The 22624-nt window shown below is 42.5% G+C and overlaps 1 protein-coding gene across 5 annotated transcripts in view; it reads right to left on the bottom strand.

Annotated features, from left to right (window-relative positions):
• vps13c (vacuolar protein sorting 13 homolog C) overlaps positions 1 to 22624 on the bottom strand; it is a 351237-nt gene that overhangs the window by 164581 nt on the left and 164032 nt on the right. For 4 of the 5 annotated variants that reach the window (XM_041181313.1, XM_041181309.1, XM_041181310.1 and 1 more), the window contains 6 exons: positions 14060 to 14227; positions 11085 to 11389; positions 9941 to 10088; positions 6370 to 6481; positions 5295 to 5437; positions 3375 to 3531 (listed from right to left, as the gene is read on the bottom strand). In XM_041181313.1, coding sequence (XP_041037247.1) covers positions 3375 to 3531; positions 5295 to 5437; positions 6370 to 6481; positions 9941 to 10088; positions 11085 to 11389; positions 14060 to 14227 — 1033 coding nt within the window. The remainder of the gene's footprint in view (positions 1 to 3374; positions 3532 to 5294; positions 5438 to 6369; positions 6482 to 9940; positions 10089 to 11084; positions 11390 to 14059; positions 14228 to 22624) is intronic. The other variant, XM_041181312.1, reaches the window with a different exon arrangement.

The following is a 22624-nucleotide window of genomic DNA, read 5'->3' as shown; positions in this document are numbered from 1 at the left end:
TATTCTGTTAGAGTGGCAGGAAGAAGGATGGGAGAAGGTTTGTGTGGAGTATAAACACTGACATGTTGAACCAATTTTTTTATTCATTCGTGGAATGTGGGCTGCGCTGGCTGGGCCAGCATTTATTGCCCATCCCTAATTGCCATTGAGAAGGTGGTGGTGAGTGGCATATTGAACCACCACAGTCCATGTGGTGTAGGAACACCCACAGTGCTGTTAGGAAGGGAGTTCCAGGATTTTGACCCAGTGACAGTGAAGGAACAGCGATATATTTCCAAGTCAGGATGGTGAGTGACTTGGAGGGGAATTCCAGTTGGTGGTGTTCCCATGTATCTGCTCCCTTGTCCTTGTAGATGGTAGCAGTCGTGGGTTTGGAAGGTGCTGCCCAAAGGAGCCTTGGTGAGTTCCTGCAATGCATCTTGTAGGTGGTAAACACTGCTGCCACTATGCATCAGTGATGGAGGGAGTGAGTGTTTGTGATACCAATCAAGCAGGCTGCTTTGTCCTGGATGGTGTCAAGCTTCTTGAGCGTTGTTGGAGCTGCACTCATCCAGGCAAATGGAGAATATTCCATCACACTCCTGACTTGTGCCTTGTAGATGGTGGACAGGCTTTGGGGAGTCAGGAGGTGAGTTACTCGCTACAGAATTTCGAGCCTCTGACCTGCCCTTGCAGCCATACTATTTATATGGCAAGTCCAGTTCAGTTTCTGGTCAATGATAAACGCAAGGATGTTGATAGTGGGGGATTCAGTGATGGTAATGCCATTGAATGTCAAGGGGAAATGGGTGGATTCTCTCCTGTTGGAGATGGTCATTGTCTGGCACTTTTGGGCATGAATGTTACTTGTCAGCCCAAGTCTGGATATTGTCCAGGTCTTGCTGCATTTGCACATGAACTGCTTCAGTATCTGAGGATTCACAAATGGTGAACATTGGTCAATCTTCACCGAACATCCTTGCTTATGACCTTCTGATGGAAGGAAGGTCGTTGATGAAGCAACTGAAGATGGTTGGGCCTAGAACACAGCCCCGAGGAGCTCCTACAGTGATGCCTTGGAACGGAGATGACTGACCTCCAACAACCACAACCATCTTCTTTTTGTGCTAGGTATGATTCCAACAGTGGAGAGCTTTCCCCATACCCCAGCTCCCACCCCACAAGTTCCCATTAACTCCATTTTGCTAGGGCTCCTTGATGCCACACTCAGACAAATGCTGCCTTGATGTCATGGGCAGTGACTCTCGCCTCACCTATGCAGTTCAGCTCTTTTGTCCATGTTTGAATCAAGGCTGTAATGAGGTCAGGAGCCGAGTGGCCCTGGTGGAACCCAAACTGGGTGCCAGTGAGCAGGTTATAGCTAAGCAAGTGCCACTTGAGAGCGTTGTTGATGACCCCTTCCATTACTTTACTGATTATCGAGAGTAGACTGATGGGACAGTGAGTGGCAGGGTTGGATCTGTCCTGTACAGGGCATCCCTGGGCAATTTTACACATTGCTGGCTAGATGCCAGCTGTGCTGAAAAGCTTGGCTAGGGGTGCAGTACATTCTGGAGCACAAGTCTATTGCTGGAATATTGTCAGGGCCAATAGCCTTCGCAGTATCCAATGCCTTCAGCCACTTCTTGATATCACATGGAGTGAATCGAATTGGCTGCAGATTGGCATCTGTGATGCTGGGGTCCTCTAGAGGAGGCCGAGATGGATCATCCATTCAGCATTTCTGGCCGCAGTTGGTTGCAAATGCCTTATCTTTTGCACTGATGTGCTGGGCTTTCCCATCATTCAGGATGGGGATATTTGTGGAGGCTCCTCCTCCAGTGAGTTGTTTAATTATCCACCACCATTGACGAGTGGATGGGGCAGGACTGCAGATCTGTTGGCTGTGGAATTGCTTAGCTTTGTCTATCGTTTGCTGCTTGGCACACAAGTAGCTTCACAGCTTGATGCCTCATTTTTAGGTATGCCTGATGCTACTCCTGGCATGCCCTCTTGCAATCTTCATTGAACCAGGTTGATCCCCTGGCTTGGTGGTAATGGTAGAGTGGGGGATATGCTGGTGGTTGAGTACAATTCTGCTGCTGCTGATGGTCCACAGTGCCTCATGGTTGCCCAGTCATGAGTTGCTAGACCTGTTCAAAATCTACCCCATTTAGCATAGTGGTAGTGCCACACAACACGATGGAGGGTATCCTCAATGTAAAGACAGGGCTTCATCTCCGCAAAGATTGCAGATTTCCTTCCTCTTAAGGTAGGCAATGTCCCCTTAAGGATGTTATTGAATCAGATTTTTACTGAATTCAAATTCCACCATCTGCGGTGGTGGGATCCAAACCCGGGTCCCCAGAGCGTTATCCTGGGTCTCTGGATTACTGGTCCAGTGACGATATCACTATGCTGCCATCATCTCCCTCCCCTAAGACCTATTTCAGTGCTGTAAACGTTCTACCCAAGGTCAAGTCTTTACAATGCACTGCTCAGAGCTCATGCAGTACTGCATTCTGCACAATGCATAACAAAGTGCTCCAATGGCACTGGAACATATACAGAGGAGACCAACAAGTCTTAACCTAAAGGCTTAGAGATTAGTGAATGTCAAGCACTGCTGTAAGTGAAAAAAGGTGAACTTCTTTATCTTACGTACATTTTAATATTTTATGCCATCAGATTACTTGCAAGCAAGCTGGGGAAGGAGAATGTCAACACCAAGAGTTTCATTACAGCAGGAGTGATAAATGCTTCAAATAGTATGCCCAACTGGGGACTAGAAATAAAGGCAAGCTGGGTGTTCAAAATATAGCTGGACACTATGATGGGTGAGTTAGGTTCTGAGGGATGTGCTTCAACAGGGCCGGTGATAATTTCTCACCCTCATAAGATCACAGGAAATGACAGCAGGACAGAACCACATGGCCAATTGAGCCTGCTCTACCATTCAAAACGATCATGGCTGATCTTGGGCTTCAACTCCATTTTCCTGCCTGCTTCCCATAGGCACCAAAAATCTGTCTTTCTAGCCTTAAATATATTCAATAATGGAAAAGCATCCTCAGCCCTCTGGGGTAGAGAATTCCAAAGATTCACAACCCTTTGAGTGAAGAAACTTCTCATCTCAGTTCTAAACAATCGGCCCTTTATCCTGAGTCTGTGCCCCCATGTTTTAGGTTCCCCGACCAGTGGGGACAATCTCAACATCTCCCCTATCAAGCCCCCTCAGAATTTAGTATGTTGCAATGAGATCGCCTCTCATTCTTCTAAACTCCAGGGAGAATAGGCCCAATTTGCTTAACCTTTCATTATAGGACAATCCCCTTACCCCAGGAGCCAATTTATTCTCCCTTTGCTTTTCATGACCTTACAACTTATTATCCCACCTTGAAATTCACAGCAGTTCAGAGAGATTTTCTTCAAGTAGGCTGTTGCAGTCAAGTCATATTTCCTTACTTTGGTCTCACTTCCCAATTGTACCACATGAAACACAAGAAACGAGCTCTTCTGCTTGTTAATTTGTTTTGTTAATTCTACTACAACCTGAAATTACAACAGAATAGATTTACTAGTCTCGACAGCAAGTTTAACAGCATTTTGATTTTAATCAATATAGTGTTTTAAATGATTAATAAACAGCATCCAATTAATATCTGCTTCTAAAAGATCATCGTCTTCAATGTTTCTCTTGGTTTTATCCTACTTTTGTACTGTAGGATGAAGCTGTGGATGAGACCAGTCAATGAAAATACTGCTCTGATCAGTGAGTATCAGGACAAGCCAGATGATGGCAGTGTTATACCTCTAAATTACAGTTCTACCAGTGGCTACAACATATATAAATCTGTACAATTAAAACTAAGAATCTTCTGCATATTTATCTAATATTGTATAACTGTCTAATGTTGCTGATTTGCTTACGTGATGCCATAGGCCAATCAGGTCCTAAAATGAATCCACATAATGCCAGACATCAATTTATCACAAAAAGATTTAAGGCAGTTTTTAGCCACCATAATCCCCTAAAACAGCACATAATCAAGGCTGATAGTTCAGTGCAGTCATGGCAGACTACAGCATTGTTGGAAGTGCCATTTCATATTAGATACTATCCCCAGCCTATCTTTGCCTGTATGGGTAGATGTAAGAGAAATCCTGGCACTATTCCAAAGAAGTGAAGCCAATTCTCTGATCCCCTAGCCAACATCTATTCATCCAAGGGATAAACTGAACAATCACCTCACTGCTCTTTGTGGGATTTTGTTATGCACAAATTGGTGACTGCTTTTGCCTTCAGCTAAAAAAAATTAGTATTTCTATAGCGCCTTTTATAATCTTTCAAAGCATTTCATAGACAAATAAACTAATTTTGAAGTCTGTTATTGTTGTCATTTAGGGAAACAACAGCCAATTTGAGCACAGCAAGGTCTCACAAACAGAAATTAGACAAATCTGTTAATTGAGAGGTGAATATTAAACCAGGACAACAGAAGAATTCACCTACTCCTGTCCAAAGTAAAACCACGGGATTTTTTTTTACATCTTCCAAGGGGGCAGGCAGGGCCTCAGTTTAATGTTGCATCCAAAAGATGGCACCTATGACAGTGCAGCACTCGGATGTCAAAATGCCCCAAGCTTTGGACTAGGGGTTGATCCCACAACCTACTGACCTAGGAAGTGCTACAGTGAGCCAAAGTTAACACAATATTGATCAAGTGTCTCCCACTCTTCCAGCATGCAATAGCTTATCTCGATCTATCACCCGTCCCTTCTGTCATGGTTTAAAGCCACTGCAAATTTTGGTTCTTGTTGAGCCTTTGCACATGCACCCACCTCAATATCCTGTTATCTAATAGATTTGACCAAGTTACATTGTATTCCTGAATCCAGGCTGAGGGCTTCATTCAACCGCCTGCACTACATTGCACTACTACACAAGGCTGGCGATGCCACACAAAGGTTGTGAAGTTAATCCGTTACAATACGTCTATTAAAGCTTTTAAAAGTTAATTTTCCTAACTGATACAGGCTCATAATGACACAGACTGGCACAAAAACAGTGGATGTTGAGTTACCCACTCATCTGGCGTCAACCACCAGTTGGATTTTTAAAATTTTATTATGCTGTTTCCCCACTCCAATGGCTCCAAATAGTACCACTACATTTTTCATTTTGTAAAATGTATAGCTTAGTGATTTGGGGAGCTGTAGCACTAAGGCCATGTGAACAAACAGGTTTTTGTGAGGCTTCCATTGTGTTATCTATTAAAGCTTGTTTAAATTTCTAATGTAATAATACAACTCACCTCTTTGATTTCAAAATTCAGCTGAACGTCGACACTGTCATTTGGCACTCCTTTCATTATTTCCAAAAGATGACCTGCTGCTGAGCTCTCATTTGCCACAATTTTTTCAGTCTTAGCAGCCTCTTTGGGATCTTTCAGTTTTTCTGTTTATTTATTGATACACAAACTGTTAGCCTAATTTTGACAGCAATACTGAAGAATGACATTTTATGAAATGAATACACCAAGGATCACTCTGCTTTATGTATTTTCTTGCAAAGCTTGGTTGATTAATCTACAGGTAATTTATATTTGAAGCATTTAATTTATTTAAAAATCCTTTTCTGTGATTTTAACTAGTTTTTAGCAGACATCATTTGACCAAGGCTAGGAAGTACAATTCAAAGAAACAAGCTCTTTTTAAAAAAAGAAAATGCATTTCCTCAATAAGACCATTTTTGTTTATGGTTTTAGTCCATCATTTCCACGCGGATATGAAGACTGCAGCTCATAAACCTTGATAATTCTATATTGGTCTTGGTCCTGGTCAAGTAATGTGTTTTGCTACTCGGCTTCATACCAGAACAGCTTTTGGTTGTGTTGGTAAATTGTAGAGACAAAGGATGAACAAAGTCAGTGAGATCAAAGGGTAGAAATCAGCCTGACTTGCTCTCAAATTACAGGCGCAAGTACATATTTAAAGAAAATGCTCAATTAAACATGTTACAAAATTGCAGGTTTTCCAACTCAAACCCAACAAAACCAGTTCTGTGTAAGCATTAGGCAATTAAGTTAGAGCTCGTTCAGCAATGTCATTCCTTAATCGAATGTTTAAACTTAGGTCGAATGTTATCGGCTTTTGCACATAATTGTGGTACCAGACAGCGAGGAAAAAAAATACTGTGTCATCAGTAAACAATCAAAAGACGACAACTGTTCTCAGGAGACTGCACATGATTGAAATTAACTGAATAATAGATATGGATTTAAGCTTTTTGTAGGTCACTGTTTTTTACTCAAATTGTAATGTTTTATGATTTCAAACACAAGATTTAGCAGAAATAATACTTTTTCCCAATTGAATAACTGCCATTACTTTTTCCTTCATCCTTAAGTGCTTTTGCTGCACTTGGTTTTTTGCTGCCTTCACCAAGGTTTTGCTGAAAGACCTTCATCAGAACAGTTAGATCTTCTTCACTGAGAACAATCTGAAACAGGAAAATAAGATGTAGTAAAACAGAACTCCAAAAAAAAGAAAACATTCTGTTCTGCAACACTATCTACAATTATGCCTCTTCTGGTCTGAGATGTAAAATTTCACCTTAATCTCCCAGAAATTAAAAATAGGAACAAATATAAGGAACAAGGGCAGGAGTTGGCTCTTTAGCCCCTCAAGCCTGCTGTGTCACTCAATAAGACAATGTCTGGCCTGAATGTGGCCTTAACTCCACTTTCTTGCCTGCTCCCAGCAGCCTTCGAATTACTTGTGGATTAGAAATCTGTCTAACTCAGACCTGAATATATTCAATGACCTAGCCTACACTGATTGCTGCGGCTGAGATTCCAAAGATAAACAACACTTCCACAGGTAAAATTAACAGGGAGGACTGGACATCCCTTACAGAACCTGCCTTATTTTCAATGGAAGTAATATCAGTCGGTTCCTGTCACTAGCAAGCAAAACTCTCTTCCACATTTTCCTCTCTAGTCATGCTAAACCCTTACAAATCACTGGTTAGGCCTCAGCTGAAGTACTATGTACAACTCTGGGCACCACACTTCAGAAAGGATGTAAGGCCTTGGTGGAGAGGGCATAGAGAAGGTTTACCAGGGTGAGATAAGGGATGAGGGACTTCAGCCATGTACAGAAACTAAAGAGGCTGGGATTTTTATTTCTTGAGCAGAAAAGGTTAAGGGGGGACCCAACAGAGGTGTGTAACCTTATGACATGTTTTAATAGAGCACATAAAGAGAAACAACTTCCTCTGGCAAGTGGGTGGATAACCAGAGGTCATAGATTTAAAATAACTGGTTAAAGAACTAGAGGGGAAATAAGAACTTCACCCCCCACCCCCCCCCCCCCCACCCCCCACCCCCCCCACCCCACCTAGGGGGTGGTTAAGATTGGAACACAGTACCTGCAATAGTGGTGGAAACAGACTCTAGAGGAACTTCCAAAAGGCAGTTCGATATGTACCTGAAGAGGACTAATATGCAGGGCCGGGGAAAAACTGGGTAATGGGACTAATTTGGATGTTCTTTCAAAGAGCCTCCTCCCATATTGTAAGATTCATTCGGCTCCACCCAATGCTCAATGCCCAGGTGTTAGGAGAATCATCTACGTCCTGTGTGTAAACATTCTGATGCTCACTCAATAATATTGTAGTGCTACCTCTGCTTCCTACATAGAAATCTCATGCTATCACAGCTCTATCATGTTCCTGACCAAACAGCAGCAGGTGAATTGAATGAACAAGTGGCCCCAATAATGCGGGAGCATGGTATGAAGGCTGGGACTGACTGGTCTCCCCAACGAGGACAGCGGGTAGTTGTACTCACCAGCATTGGTTTATTACAAATGGGGAAAAGATTTTGCTCCTCTTGACTATATGACTGTATTTTAACAATATTTTAACCTTTTGTACTGTACTTCGTAAGTATGAATAAAACCCTGTAACAGGTTACTGAAAGAAGTGTATACTAAAAAGATATTATTCACCATTGTAGACAACAAGCTTATCAAAACCAGGATCACATATGGACAAAAGCAATCATGCCTTTGGATAACAGGCATTGCCAGATGGATACATCTGATCATCACACAAATGTAACTCAGCTAATGTACTTTCTTGGTCAAATGCATCTGTGCTCAACAAAAGTAACTAAATAAGCAATTTATACTGATGGAATTGTCAAATAACAAACTAGCAAAATGCCACAACATTAGCTTCCAGATGTCTGCAATAATACATTTTGTTATACATCTCACAAGCAAATGTAATGCAGACAAGATACCACATCTGGAGCTGTACCTCCAATGAACTGGAATCTATCAACAAGTGTGGATTGATGAGTTAGGGTGCCACAGGGTTAATAATTTCCCTTTTGCTAGAATATTGTACACCAGAAGGGCACACAGGATTGTGTAATGCTGAATTCAATAGGCAAACAAGGTTTGCTATTTGATAATGATAGGGTCCCCCTTGCCCTCACTTATCACTCCACCAGCCTCCGCATTCAAAGGATCATCCTCCGCCATTTCCGCCAACTCCAGCATGATGCCACCAACAAACACATCTTCCCTTCACACCCCCCCCAACCCCCTCTCCCCAACCCCAGCGGCATTCCGCAGGGATCGTTCCCTCTGGGACACCCTGGTCCACTCCTCCATCACCCCCTACACCTCAACCCCCTCCCACGGCACCTTCCCATGCAACCACAGAAGGTGCAACACCTGCCCCTTTACTTCCCCCCTCCTCACCGTCCAAGGGCCCAAACACTCCTTTCAAATGAAGCAGCATTTCACTTGCACTTCCCCCAACTTAGTCTACTGCAATCGTTGCTCCCAATGCGGTCTCCTCTACATTGGAAAGACGAAACGCAGACTGGGTGGCCGCTTTGCAGAACACTTTCGGTCTGTCCGCAAGCATGACCCAGACCTCCCTGTCGCTTGCCATTTCAACACTCCACCCTGCTCTCATACCCACATGTCTGTCCTTGACCTGCTGCATTGTTCCAGTGAAGCTCAACACAAACTGGAGCAACAGCATCTCATCTTCCGACTAGGCACTTTACAGTCTTCCGGACTGAATATTGAGTTCAACAATTTTAGATCATGAACTCTCTCCTCCATCCTCACCCCCTTTCCGTTTTTCCCCCTTTTTTTTCCAATAATTTATATAGATTTTTCTTTTCCCACCTATTTCCATTATTTTTAAATGTATTTCCATCCATTGTTTTATCTCTACCTTTTAGCCTATTTCGATTCCTTCACCCCACCCCCACTAGGGCTATCTGTACCTTGCTTGTCCTGCTTTCTACCCTTAATTAGCACATTCCTTAGATAATATCACCACCTTCAACGCCTCTTTGTCCTTTTGTCTATGACATCTTTTGGTTATCTTCACCTATCATTGGCCCCCTATCCAGCTCTACCTGTCCCACCCCCCCCTACTTAAACCAGCTTATATTTCACCTCTTTTATATTTTTACTTAGTTCTGTTGAAGAGTCATATGGACTCGAAACATTAACTGTGTTCCTCTCTGCAGATGCTGCTGAGTTTTTCTAGGTATTTTTATTTTTGTTTCGCTATTTAACCAACAGCTAGGACACTACCAGGGACCTCAATTTCCCTCTCCAATCGACGAGGATGCAGCAAATATCAGCCAGGGCCGCAACTTTGGATGCAGTCCAGAAAGCGTAGACATGATATGACTTCCCACGTCTAAACCCCACAAGCTAAATTCATAAATAAAGAATCAATTGGACAATGTAGAGCAAAGTAAAAGAAATCAGGCTCCACAAGTTATTGCCCATACAGGGGTGCACTGCAAATATAAAATACAGCATACTGACTATAACAGGTACAGCTCTATGTACTACTTCTCACGCCAGAACAAGTGTATGATGTCAAAATGATAAAACCATAAAATATGCTGTTACTCACATTCATAGTCTTTAAATGTCCTTTGATTTCCACACTCGGTATTTTGAGATACCAGGCTGCTGCCAAATTTCTTTGCACAGTGAGGTGTAAGTCGATGGGCTGCAGCATTTGAATGTCAAGCTGAGATGAACTGGTCTGCAGGATAGTTCTAATGGAAAAGTGTAGGGGAATCAGTGCATCACCCAGGAAAGCTCCAACGGTAATTATGTCATGTTACAGTAACAATCCACTTCCTTTCATACCAATAAGATAATTACTTTAATCTGTTTGACTGTAAACGATGGCTTTAAATCTTTCATTTACAAATCTACACCTATTTTTGGGGTGGGGGGAGAATAATCATTCCACCCATTTTTCCACCAGAAGTCTCCTGAAGGCATTTGCTTTTGCTGAAGTGCAGTCTTAATGCTATCTTCCAAATAACCCAAGTCGCACTCTTCATGTGAGAGGCCAGACAGTGAATTACATACAGGCTAGTCAGTCATGGGGAAGGAGGCATTACAGCTAGACTCCATCCTGGCAGTGCATACACCCATGACAGCTCCACTCCATCCCTGCTGCTGAACCCCTCATCCCTGCCTTTGTTACTGGAGTAGACTATTCCAACTGACTCTTGGTTGGCCTTCCATCTTCCATTTTCAGTCAACTTAAGTTTGTCCAAAACTCTGTTGCCTGCATCCAAAGTCGAATCACCCATCACTGTGACCTAGGTTGGCTCCTGGTCTAGCAATGGCTCGGTTTTAAAATTCTCACCACTCAAAGCCCTCGACCTTACCTATCGCTGTCCCCCTCCAGTCATCCCTCAAAGAATTCTGCACTCCTCTAATCCTGGTCTCTTGAGCATCCCTGCTTTAATTGATCCACCATTGGTGGCCATGCTTACAGCTGCCAAGGTCTCCAGCTTTTGAATTCCTTCCCTAAGCTTTTCCGCCTCTCTAAGTTCCTCAAAAATTCATTTATGGTTCCATTTATGTAGTGCTAGACAGAAACATGTGAAATTCTGAGCATATAATATCATATTAAAGCATTTTGTAAATCATCGCTTAACAGCCTGGAGCATTTTATTTATTAGGAAGATCCTGAGCTGAAAGCAATCAAATATATAAAACTCACTGGACCACAAGATATAAAAATTCAACTTTACCTTGAAAGTTTCAGCTGTGTTAGGTGAACATCCATGATGTCCATCACAGGTGGTACCAAGAAGCCCTCGTCCAGGATCAGAGTGAATCTATTCTGAACAGTAATTAAACCCAAATCTGCTACTAGGGCGTTCATTGAGATGGAGGACTCAGGAATGATGATAACTGGAGCTTTCAAATTTATGTCCATTGCCAGTCGGAAACTTTTCTGAGCAAAGTCCTTCACACTGGAGGCTGCTTTTTCTGCAGCCTGGGCTGTGGCTGCACTTAATGCTTCCTTTGCTGCTTGGAAGTTGTCAAAGAAGTCCTGCAATAAACAGTTAACAGCAGTTTGCATTCAAGAGATTTGATCATTTCCAGTTAAATATATTTGAAAAAAAACTTTCCTTCAGCAAATCGAAGTAAATGTGTTGAAGTTTTGTAAATTCCAGCTGGGGAGTTCAGAAGAAGCTTTGCTACCAGAGAGTAGTGAGACTGTGAAACTCATGACTACAGGGACTAGTTGAAGCATTTAAGGACAAGCATCTAAGGGAGAAGGGAATAGATGGTGACAATGGTAGACTTAGATGAGGAAAAATGGAAGGAGACTCAAGTAGAGCATAAACACTGACATGGACTGAATGGCCTGTTTCTGTGCTTGTATCCTATGTCATCCTCTACTTTTAAAAAAAACAAGTAACTTTCCAGTGCAAAGATCCCAATAGTAACTGCAAGGCCACTACATTTCAACTGCTGTAGGAGGAATCAGTAACTACAAGGCCACTACATTTCAACTGCTGTAGCAGGAAGCAGAGCATAAATGAATGGGCAGAAAGTGACAGGCTGCAAAGCTGATTAACAGTAAATCACAGGCTGAAACTGGACTTCGTAGTCATCAAATGTCAAGTGTCTCAGTCAAATTCTGTGTCATGCTTTTGTGGTACGTGTGCAGATTCTCACCTGAAGGCAAGGAGTACTTTCCAATCTGCACAATTCCCAGAAAAAAACAATTAAACTAATCCACCTTTACTTTAACAATTAAACTGTGGCCTTTAGAACTGTGAGAAGATACTCTGGCCTCTATAGTGTTGTTAAACCACATCAAACAAATTGTTTATAGCCTTAAAAGGAACACACCTACATTTTAACACCATAATTATACATCAGGCATTGCACAATATAAAGCTCCTGTCCACTGAAAAACAGTTCACCCTTTGACTTAGCTTGCACAGAGCAGTAAACAGTAAAACAGATTGTTTTCATACTTTTGATTAAACTATTCAAGGTAATGGCGTAGTGGCATTGTCACTGGACTGGCAATCCAGATACCCAAGGTAAAGCTCTGGAGGCCTCGGCTCGAATCCCACCATGGCAGATGGTGACATTTGAATTCAGTAAAGAAATCTGGAATTAAAAGTCTAATGATGACCATGAAACCATTGTAAACCATCTGGTTCACTAATGACCTTTAGGGAAGTCCTCCAGACTCTCAACAATGTGGTTGACTCTTAACTGCCTAGCAAGCCACTCATTTCAAGAGGTAATTAGGGATGGTCATTAAATGCTGGCCCAGTCAGCAACACCCACATCCGATGAATGAATTTTTTAAAAGTATGTTTTGAGTGAATAAGTCATAACTCGTTCCCCACGCAAAACCTTGAACTATCCAGCACTCCTTTTCCCAGATCAAAGAATAAAAAAGGCCTGGAGTGTCGCATCCAATTCTGGCCACCACACTTTAGGAAGGATATAAAGGCATTAGAAAGGGTGCAGAAAAGATTCACAAGAATGGTTACAGGGATGAGAAACTTCAGTTATGTAGACAGAACGGAGAACCTGGGCTGTTCTTCTGGGAGGACAGAATGTTGGAAGGAGATTTGATAGAGATATTCAAAATCACAAGGGATCTTGGCAGAGCAAATAGGGAGACATTGCTCCCATTGGTGGAAGGATAGAGAACCAGGGACACTGATTTAAGGTAACTGGCAAAAGAAGCAAAAGTGACATGGGGAAAATCTTTAAGCACCAAGTGGTTAGGATCTGGAATGTATTGCCTGACAATGGTGGTACAGGCAAATTCATTTGATGCTTTCAGAAAAAAATTAGATTATCATCTGAAACTGAAAAATTTGCAAGGCTACAGGTAAAAGGCAGAGTAACAGCACTAGGCAAATTGCTCTTGCAAAGAGCCAGCACAGACACAATGGGCCGAATGGCCACCATCTGTTCTGCAACCATTCTATGATTGTAAATGAATCGAGCAAACAAAGCCATTCATTGCTGTATGCTCTACCCGAAGGCAAGTCCTCAGCTCATTGTCTGCCGATGCTTCATCCTGAGCTGTTTCCTTGGCTGTTGTGCTTTCAGTGCTGGTTTGCCAGTGCTTTCCACTCTCTGGGGCAGGGCGAGGAGGCAGGTCCCAAGTCTTCCTCAGCCAGAACAGGAATTGAACCCGCGCTGTTGCCGTTATTCTGAACCAATCGCAAGCCACCTAGCCAATGGTGCTAACCAGCCCCCTAAACAAAACCATATAGCCACCAAAATAAGCAGCATCAGGCCAACTACTTGTGCGAGGATTAAGACAAATATAACAAAGTTTACTCAAATATTACTTCATTTACATTTCAAATATTCTACCCCTTTTCCTCCACAGGATGCACATTACAGCAGGCAGCATCATGCTACTCCTTGACAGGAGACAGGAGCATTACATACATCAGGTTATCAGGGAACAGAAAATAATTATTGACATAAGTGAAAAATCAAAGATTCTGGATAAACAGATATTCTCTGCAGAAACTTTACTAAGGGAGAAAAATAAACCAGAGGGACCTGGTTTTGTGGTGGGAGGGCAGTAGGTTAGAAGGGGTTATTATGTACAGTGCACTTTACACCAAAAAAAATCATTTAAAAATACTAAAAATGATATTTAACAGGACCTATATATTAAATTTGTATTGATTAGTACATTTAAATTGACATTACACATCGGACTTACCAGTAATGACATAACAAACTTATGTAGATATATAATCTGAATACAGCCAACTCGTAATGTGACTTTGCCATCCACCTTTGACATATCAGTATAGTCCTCACCATCAATAGCATTCGGATACAAGGTTACATTAAAGCTGAACACTTCATTTCCAACAATGGAGACAGCCTAGAAAAAGAGATACAACAATCAATTCAAAATATTTATTTTCTAATCAAATACTAAACAACAAAAACATGAACCATATAACCACAGAAAAATTATGGCACAAAGAGGCCATTCAGCCCATCGTGTCTGTGCTGGCTATAAATAGGAAAAAAACTAGCTGCTCATTTTTAATCCTACTTTCCTGCACCTGGTCTGTAGCCTTGCAGGTTACTTCAAGTGCTTATTCAGGTACCTTTTAAATGAGTTGAATGTTTCAGCCTCAACCACCAACTTAGGCAGTGAATTCCAGACACCCAGCAACCTCTAGGTGAAAAGGTTTCTCCTCATGTCCCCTCTAATCCTTCTACTATTCACCTTAAATCTATGCTTTCTGGTAATTGACCCCTCAGCTAGGGGAAACAGGCCTTTCCTGTCTGCCCTGTCTAGGTCCCTCATAATTTTGTACACCTCAATTACGTCACCCCTCACCCTCCACTGTTCTAAAGAAAACAACCCTAACCTATCCAATATTTCCTCATAGCTGCAATTTTCAAGCCCTGGCAACATTCTTGTAAATCTCCTCTGCACTCTCCCCAGAGCAATTATGTCCTTCCTGTAATGTACACAAAATTGCAGCTGGACCTAATCAGCGTTTCATACAGTGCCATCAGTACATCCTTGCTTTGTAGTCAAACCTCATCCAATAAACAAGAGCATTGCATATGCTTTCTTTACCACCTTCAGGGGCCTGTGGACATGCACTCCAAGGTCTCTCATCTCCTCAACCCCTCTCAATATCCTCCCATTAATTGAGAATTCCCTTGCTTTGTCTGCCCTCACAATTTTCTGGACTGAATTCCATTTGCCACGTTTCCATCTGCTCAACCAAACCATTGATATAATTCTGGAGGCAACAGCTATCCTCCTCACTATCAACTACATGACTTATTCTTGTGTCATCTGCAAATTTCCCAATCATGCCTCCCACATTTAAGTCCAAATCATTAATATATAATGACCAACAGCAAGGGCATCAACACTGAGCCCTGTGGAACGCCACTGGAAACCACTTCCCACTCTCAAAAACATCCATCAACCATTACCCTTTGTTTCCTGTCACTGAGCCAATTTTGGATCCAACTCCAGTCCTGGTGATCTATCCACCTTCAGGGACACTAATCCCTCCAGTGCTTCCTCTCTCAATATCTAATATTGTATCTAATATTTCACACACTTCCCCTTTAACTAGAATGTCTGCATAATCCCTCTCCTTAGCGAAGACAGAGACTAAGTACTCGTCGTGAACCCTGCCCACATCATCCATTTGTCGCCACCTTCCCCTGTATCCCATGGGTTATCACTTTCCTGATCAGTCTGCCATGTGGGACTTTGTCAAATGCCTTACTAAAATCAATGTAGACAACATCCACTGCACTACCCTCATCAATCCCCCTTGTCACTTCCTCAAAAAATTTGATTATGTTACTAAGTGATGATCTTCCTCTAAAAAATCATGCTGATTATCCCTTATCAACCCATGCCTTTCTAAGTGACAGTTTATCCGGGGTCTCAGAATTGATTCCAATAAATTGCCCACCACCAAAGTCAGACTGGCCAGCCCATAATTTTATGACCTATCCTTTCCACATTTTCTATTTACAATGAATATTTATTGGTACAACATTTGCAGACCTCCAATCTTCTGGTAGCTCATCCCTATCTAGTGAGGATTGGAAAATGATCCTCAAAGCATCGCCATTTCCTCCCTGGCTTCCTTTAACAACCTGGGATAAAATCCATCCGACCCTGGTGATCTATCCGCCTTAAAGGATGCCAGTCCCTCCAGTACTTCCTCTCTCATTATGCTTATTGTATCTAATATTTCACGCTCTTCCTCTTTAACTAGAATGTCTGCATCATCCCTCACCTTAGTGAAGACAAAGACAAAGTGTTCATCATGAACCCTGCCCACATCATCCTCATCAATCCACAAGTTGCCACGTACATCTCCGAAGGCCCTACCCTTTCCTTAGTTATCCTTTTGCTTTTAACGTACTAGTAAAACATCTTTGTGTTTTCTTTGACTCTCTTTGTTATCCTAATTTCCTTTTTTACTTCACCCCTGTACTTTGTATACTCCTCATTGCTTTCTACAGTATTGAGCTTTTTGCTCTCTTTTTCTGCTTTATCTTAGCCTGTATATGCTTCTGGATAACCAGAGGGCTCTAGATTTGGCAGTACCACCCTTTTTCTTTGTAGGGACATATCTACACTGTACACCTAGAATCTCACTTCTGAACGCCTCCCATTGATTTGATACTCTTTTCCCTTCTAATAGCTGTATCCAATCCATTCTCACCATTCACCTCAGTTTTGTAAAATTTGTCTTCCCCCAGTTTAGAACTTTTACTCCTAATCTATCTTTGCCTTTTTCCATAATGATGCTAAATCTAACTATATTATGGTTATTATCTCCAAAATGGTCCCCCACTGCCACTTCATCCACTTTCCCAGCCTCATTTCCTAAGATTAAATCTAGAATTGTGCCTTTCTCGTTAGGCTCGTTGCGCTGACTGAAAAAGTTCTTTTGAATACAGTTCAAGAATTTTGCGCCCACTATGCACTTCACACTGTTCATATCCCAATTGATATTGGGGTAGCTGAAGTCTCCAATTAATATGCCCTATTGCTTTCACACTCAGAGGTTTGCCTACATATTTGCTCTTCTAATTCCCTTCCACTATTCGGATGTCTATAGTACACTCCGAGCAGTGTGGCTGCCCCTTTTTTTTTTAATTTCTGAGCTCACCCTGTATGGCCTCATTTGGTGTTTCATTTATCATATCAACCCTTCTCATAGCTGTAATTTTTTTTACACACCTTTTTTATCCCCCTCTCGATCCTGCCTGAAAACTCTTATACCCAGGGATGCTGAGCTGCCACTTTTGCCCCTCCTTAAGCCAAGTTTCCATTCTAGCAGTGATATCATGCTGCCATGTGTCTATTTGTGCCCTCAGCTCATCAGCTTTATTTACCACTCTCCTTGCATTTACATATATACCTTTTAACACGGCCAAATTCCTGTGCTGTACACATTTTAGCCTGTGCTGTTTGTCTCAGAGTCACTCACTAATTCTCCATGTCCCATTCCCTGCTCTGAATTTGCCCTCAGGTTCCCATTCCTCTGCCTGGTTTAAACCCCGCCCACACACCCCAACAGCACTAGCAAATCTCCCTGCGAGGATATTCGTCCCAGTTCTGTTCAGGTGCAGACCATCCGGCTTGTACAGGGGCCCCCTTCCCCAGAACCAGTCCCAATGCCTCAGAAATTTGATGCCCTGCCTCCTACACCAGCTTTCATTCTATTCTCCTATTCCTTTGCTCACTTGCAGGTGGGACTGGGAGTACTCCTGAGAATACTGTTTTTCAATCTCCTCCCTTGCTCCCTGAAATCTGCTTTCAGGACCTCATCCTCTTTCCTACCTAAGTCACTGCTACCAATGTGGACCATGACCTCTGGCTGATCACCCACCTCCAGCAGAATGTCCTGCAGCTGCTCCATGACATCCTTGACCAGGGAAGCAACATATCATCCTGGAGTCACATCAACAGCCACAGAAATGCCTGTCTGTTCCCCTAATGAATCCCCTATCACTACTGCTCTTCCTCTCTTCTTCCTCCTCTCCAGCGACTTGTGGTGCCACAATCCTGGATCTGATTGCAGTCCTCCAATGAACCAACACCCTCACTGGTATCCAAAAGAAAAACGATTGGCAAGTAGGACCCCAGTGGCCTCCTGTACTACCTGCCTCGTTCTCTTGGACTGCCTGGTGGTCAACCATTACCTTTGTCTCTAGGCTCCTAAGCTGCGGTATGACTCACACTCTGAACGTGCTATCCACGTAGCTCTCAACCTCATGGATGTGCCAGGGTGACTCCAGCTCAAGGTTCTGCAACTGGTGACACTTCCTCCACATGTGGTCATCTAGGACACTTGTAGCATCCAAGACCTCCCACATATTACAGGGCATGACTGAGCTGTCCTGCCACTGCTTTAATTTACTTCCCTTAAATTAACTTTATTTTACTTTGATTTACTTATAGTACTTTATTTTACCACATTAAAACCTCAAACTCTTAATTCAAGGCTCCAGGTTGGCAAAAATAGCCACCATTGCTGCATGGCAGGAATAGTCACAGAGCCCATGGTCTGGCTAACATAAAAATCATATAGAGATTACAATATGGAAACAGGCCGCTCATTCCCATCAGTTACAAGAACATTAGTCCAAATTTCAAGTCCCAGATCAGTGGTCCATTTATCCTCATTTCCTTCAACCACCTATCCTAATTTAAATATTGACATGGTTGCTGCTTCAATCCTGACCTCTGGTAGTTCATTCCACAGCCTTACAAACCTCCATTTTTTTTGATTAGCAGTCATTTCGTAGTAGAGAATTTGAGTATTGCTGAAAAAAAAAGACATCTTGCACTCATCAGGACAGATTTGCAAGAGTATCAATTCTAAAGGGCACAACAATTTATCTCTCTCCTTCCGTGTAGTGTAAATTGCTGTTCCTTTTAGAACTGGCATTCTTGTGGATGAATACAAGACGAAAAGCTTCGATTGCATGTCTCCTTTTTTTCAGAAATTCCTTTTATTTTTCACGGGGGTGAGCATTGCTGGCTAGGCCAGCATTTGTTGTCCATTCCTAGTTGCCCTCAAGAAGGTGGTGGTGAGCCAGCTTCTTGACCTGCTGCAGTCCATGTCTTGTAAGTACACCCACAGTGCTGTTAGGGGGGGGGATAGATACAAATGGTTCCACTGCTCCTAAAGCTAGTTTTGTACCCACATTTCCTCATTCTAGACCCCTGGAAGCAGTTTTTTTCCTATCTATCTCAGGCTATTCCTTTATAAATCACCCCATTGATCCATGATTCTATTGCTGGGGTATAGTTGTAGATTTTACAATGTATACACGAGAAGACACGGTAACAGATGTCACTTTCAGGAGCACTCCAAAAACACCAAATAAATAAGCAGGTTTAGCTGCAAATAGAGTGCTAATCAAGACCCAGGACAAACTAGGTCCAGTGTTATTTCAACTCCACACTATGGGACACATATATGAAAATGCTGTCAGTGGCGCTCCATCCCCATCAATATAAAACATTCCAGCAGTAGAAAGCCATATAAGCAGATAGAAATATTATTATTCTTCATCATTTAATCACCTGGACACTAAAATAATTATTTTCTGTGTGTTTAGATAAATATTTTGGTAGAAAATCACACAGTATTTTACCATTTTAAATTATGGACGTGGGAGTTAAATTAAATTAACTTCATCAAAACACTGATTATAAATCAATCTACAACATAAAATAAATTCTGTTATACTTGCTTTTACTTAATGTGAATGTAAAATGTGCTGTCATATTTTAGACAAAGTTAGGAAAATTTATAAGCTACTCAATAATGGTAATGTTGAAATTGTTTATACACTGTGTGCTGCGCCCCTTCAAAAGTGAGGGATTATTTTGTAGGGAGCAGTTCAGACTGAATGATACATAAAAGCCCTGAAGAGCAGCTCTCTGCAACCAAGTCACTGATCAGCAGACAGACAATCAGCAAGTCAGCCAACCCCGGCTCACCGAACAAATGTCATCAGTAACCAAAAGGAAAACATCAAGTGGACAGTTATCAGTTTGTTTCATTTCAGTTCTAATCCTGTATGAAAGGTACAGAGAATGCACTGGAGTCAGCCACATCAATCAATATTTAACAACTGGTAGCAGCTTTCATGTGCTCCCAAGGCCTTAGACAGCATTCGTCAAGAGAGAGAGAGAAAGAGCCTGGCTGAGTTACTGAGTATGCTGATAATGTTTAACTCTGCAAATAAATTCAAGTAGTAAGGATAGTCTCCAGTATCATCCTTCACCAAATAGCTTTCCAGAATATAACGTAGCAGCCTACATAACATACATTTTTGAATGTCTGTGAAAAATCTCAAGATTTCTTACCTCTCACTTGATCATGTGAGGCTTAATTTTACTAAGAAATTCCGTCTCTCACAATAAATTCACGAGAGTTGGCATAACTATTTTACTGATTTTGGTACTTACTTCACTTTCTTTTTTAAATCTTCCTTTTCACTGAATGAGGTGAATACCGTACTCAGCTCAACTATAACAACAACTTGCATTTGTATAGTGTTTTTAAACAGAGCAAAACATCTAAAAATGCTTCACAGAAGTGTAGTCATAAAATATCTGATACAAAGTCAAAGGAGAACAATAGGGCAGGTGGCAAAGCACTCAGAGGTTTATTGTAAGGAGCATCTTAAAAGTGGACAGAGTGGGAGAGAGGCACAGAGGTTCAGGGAAGGAATTTCAGAGCCAATGGCCTAGACAGCACAGCCACCGATGGTGGGATGAAGGTAATGGGAGAATGCATGAAGGCCAGAGTTCCAAAACATTTGTAGGGGCGGAAGCGAATACAGAGGTAGAATGGGTCCAAGTCATGGAGGACCATGAACATGAGGATAAGAATTTTAAAACTGATGCGTTAGTGGACCTGCAGCCAATGCAGATCAGAGTCCAGGAATAATGGGAGGACATGACTTGATGTAGTTTGGATAGGTGCAGTTAGTCTTGAATGAGCTCATGCTTATGCAGGCTGGCCTCCCATCTTCCACCCAAGACAACAATGAGAACAGCCGCGTGCAGAGGCAACAAAAGCGTAGATAAGGGTTTCAGCAGCAGATGGGCAGAACCGCTGGTGCAGCGGTTAAAACAGCTGTCTGTGGTGATGGAGCGGATACATCGTCCAAGCTCCTTGTCAAATCAGATGCTGAGATTGCAAACAGCCTGTTCAGCCCAAAACTCTGGGTAGAGAGGAGGGGGGAATCAGCAGCTGGCAAAGGGTTTGTGCCCACTATATTTACTCCAAACATGCAGTGGCAGCTATTAACTCTGATGCAATCAATCTCATGTAGCAGCTTCCTGTATTACTTTGGAGACAGTCTGAGGTAAAGTAAAATCATACAAATTATCAAAATCAGTCAAGGAATGCATTTTGGGTGCATGTTTGACACTTGACTATTTAGCACATAATTCCTAATTATTCAATGCAAGAAAGAGAACTGTCTAAAAACCAGGCATCCAATTAGTGCTTTTATATTTGTGCTTGATGAATGAGGGAGGGAAGCTGTTTACAGGCAACTCTATTGTGCGGAGCTTGATAACAAAGTAGCTCATGCCTGCTGGCAGCAGGACCTGGACAACTCCAGGCTTGGGTTATGTTGCAGCTAATACTCTTAGCACATAAGTGCAAGGCCAGGGTCATCTCCAAGTAAGGTCCTGTTACCTTCCCTGAACTTCAACAGCACCACTATCACAGAGACCACCACATCGTTCACAGTTAGCACTCACCAGAAACTTAACTATATTGGTCAGATCAACAGGCCTGGTACTTTGTGATGACCTCTCCTCTACATGCAAGCCTCAACTCAGGAATCTAAATCACTGACCGGAATGGGTGCGGTTGCAACACAATCCAGAACAGTGGAGTTTGTTTGATCGGAGCCCAAGCTACAAGATTCAATGTCTGCCCTTCCATCACCAGTACACTGTGGCTACAGTGTGTTCTTCTCCTCCTCCTCGTGCCATGCCACAGACTTCTACTGGAGGCCCATGATTATGCCAAGCATAATTATGGACCAATCCTTGGCTTACCATTGCCTTCTGCAGTAAGGCTGACCAGCAAATTCTCCCGCTTTTACCACCTGCCTTCAGGCACAATGGAAGGACTTACAGAATGACAATCAACCTTTGGATAAATACATGGATGGGAATGGTCTGCAGGGTTATGGACTGGGTGCAGGTCAATGGGATTAGTGGAATAATAGTTCGGCACAGACTAGAAGGGCCGAATGGCCTGTTTTCTGTGCTGTGGTGTTCTATGGCTCTTTGGCCACATTATGAACACACCTTCCATGACCATTAAGTCCTGGAGTGAGACTTGAAACTGGAGATTCTGGCCCCGAGGGAGGGATGCTACCAGTGCGCCACAAGACCTTCACAGTATGTTGTACCTAACAATACACTGCAGAAACATAAGAGCAACCCTGTCCCCACAAACCTTTACCACAAAGGACAATTAACACACCGTGCTGTCTTTGAGATGCATCAATGTTCCCTCACCTTTGCTGGATGAAAATGCTGTAATGCTATCACAGAAACATCAGTTCAAGGTCAGAAGACAATTGGATGTCACGTTCTCAGGGTGGGCACTAAATGCAGCCTTCCTGACGGCACTCACGTCCAGGCAACAACTAACATGGATGGCAGGATATTAATTGTGGGCTGGCTCCCAAAAAATCATGCTGCTAAAACCCACTTCCTTATCCTGACTGG

This window comes from Carcharodon carcharias, assembly GCF_017639515.1.
Source record: "Carcharodon carcharias isolate sCarCar2 chromosome 32 unlocalized genomic scaffold, sCarCar2.pri SUPER_32_unloc_1, whole genome shotgun sequence".
In the NCBI taxonomy this organism is placed as follows: Eukaryota; Metazoa; Chordata; class Chondrichthyes; order Lamniformes; family Lamnidae; genus Carcharodon; species Carcharodon carcharias.
The sequence above is the reverse complement of the archived record's forward strand: the minus strand, read 5'-3'. Positions and strand labels throughout refer to the sequence as shown.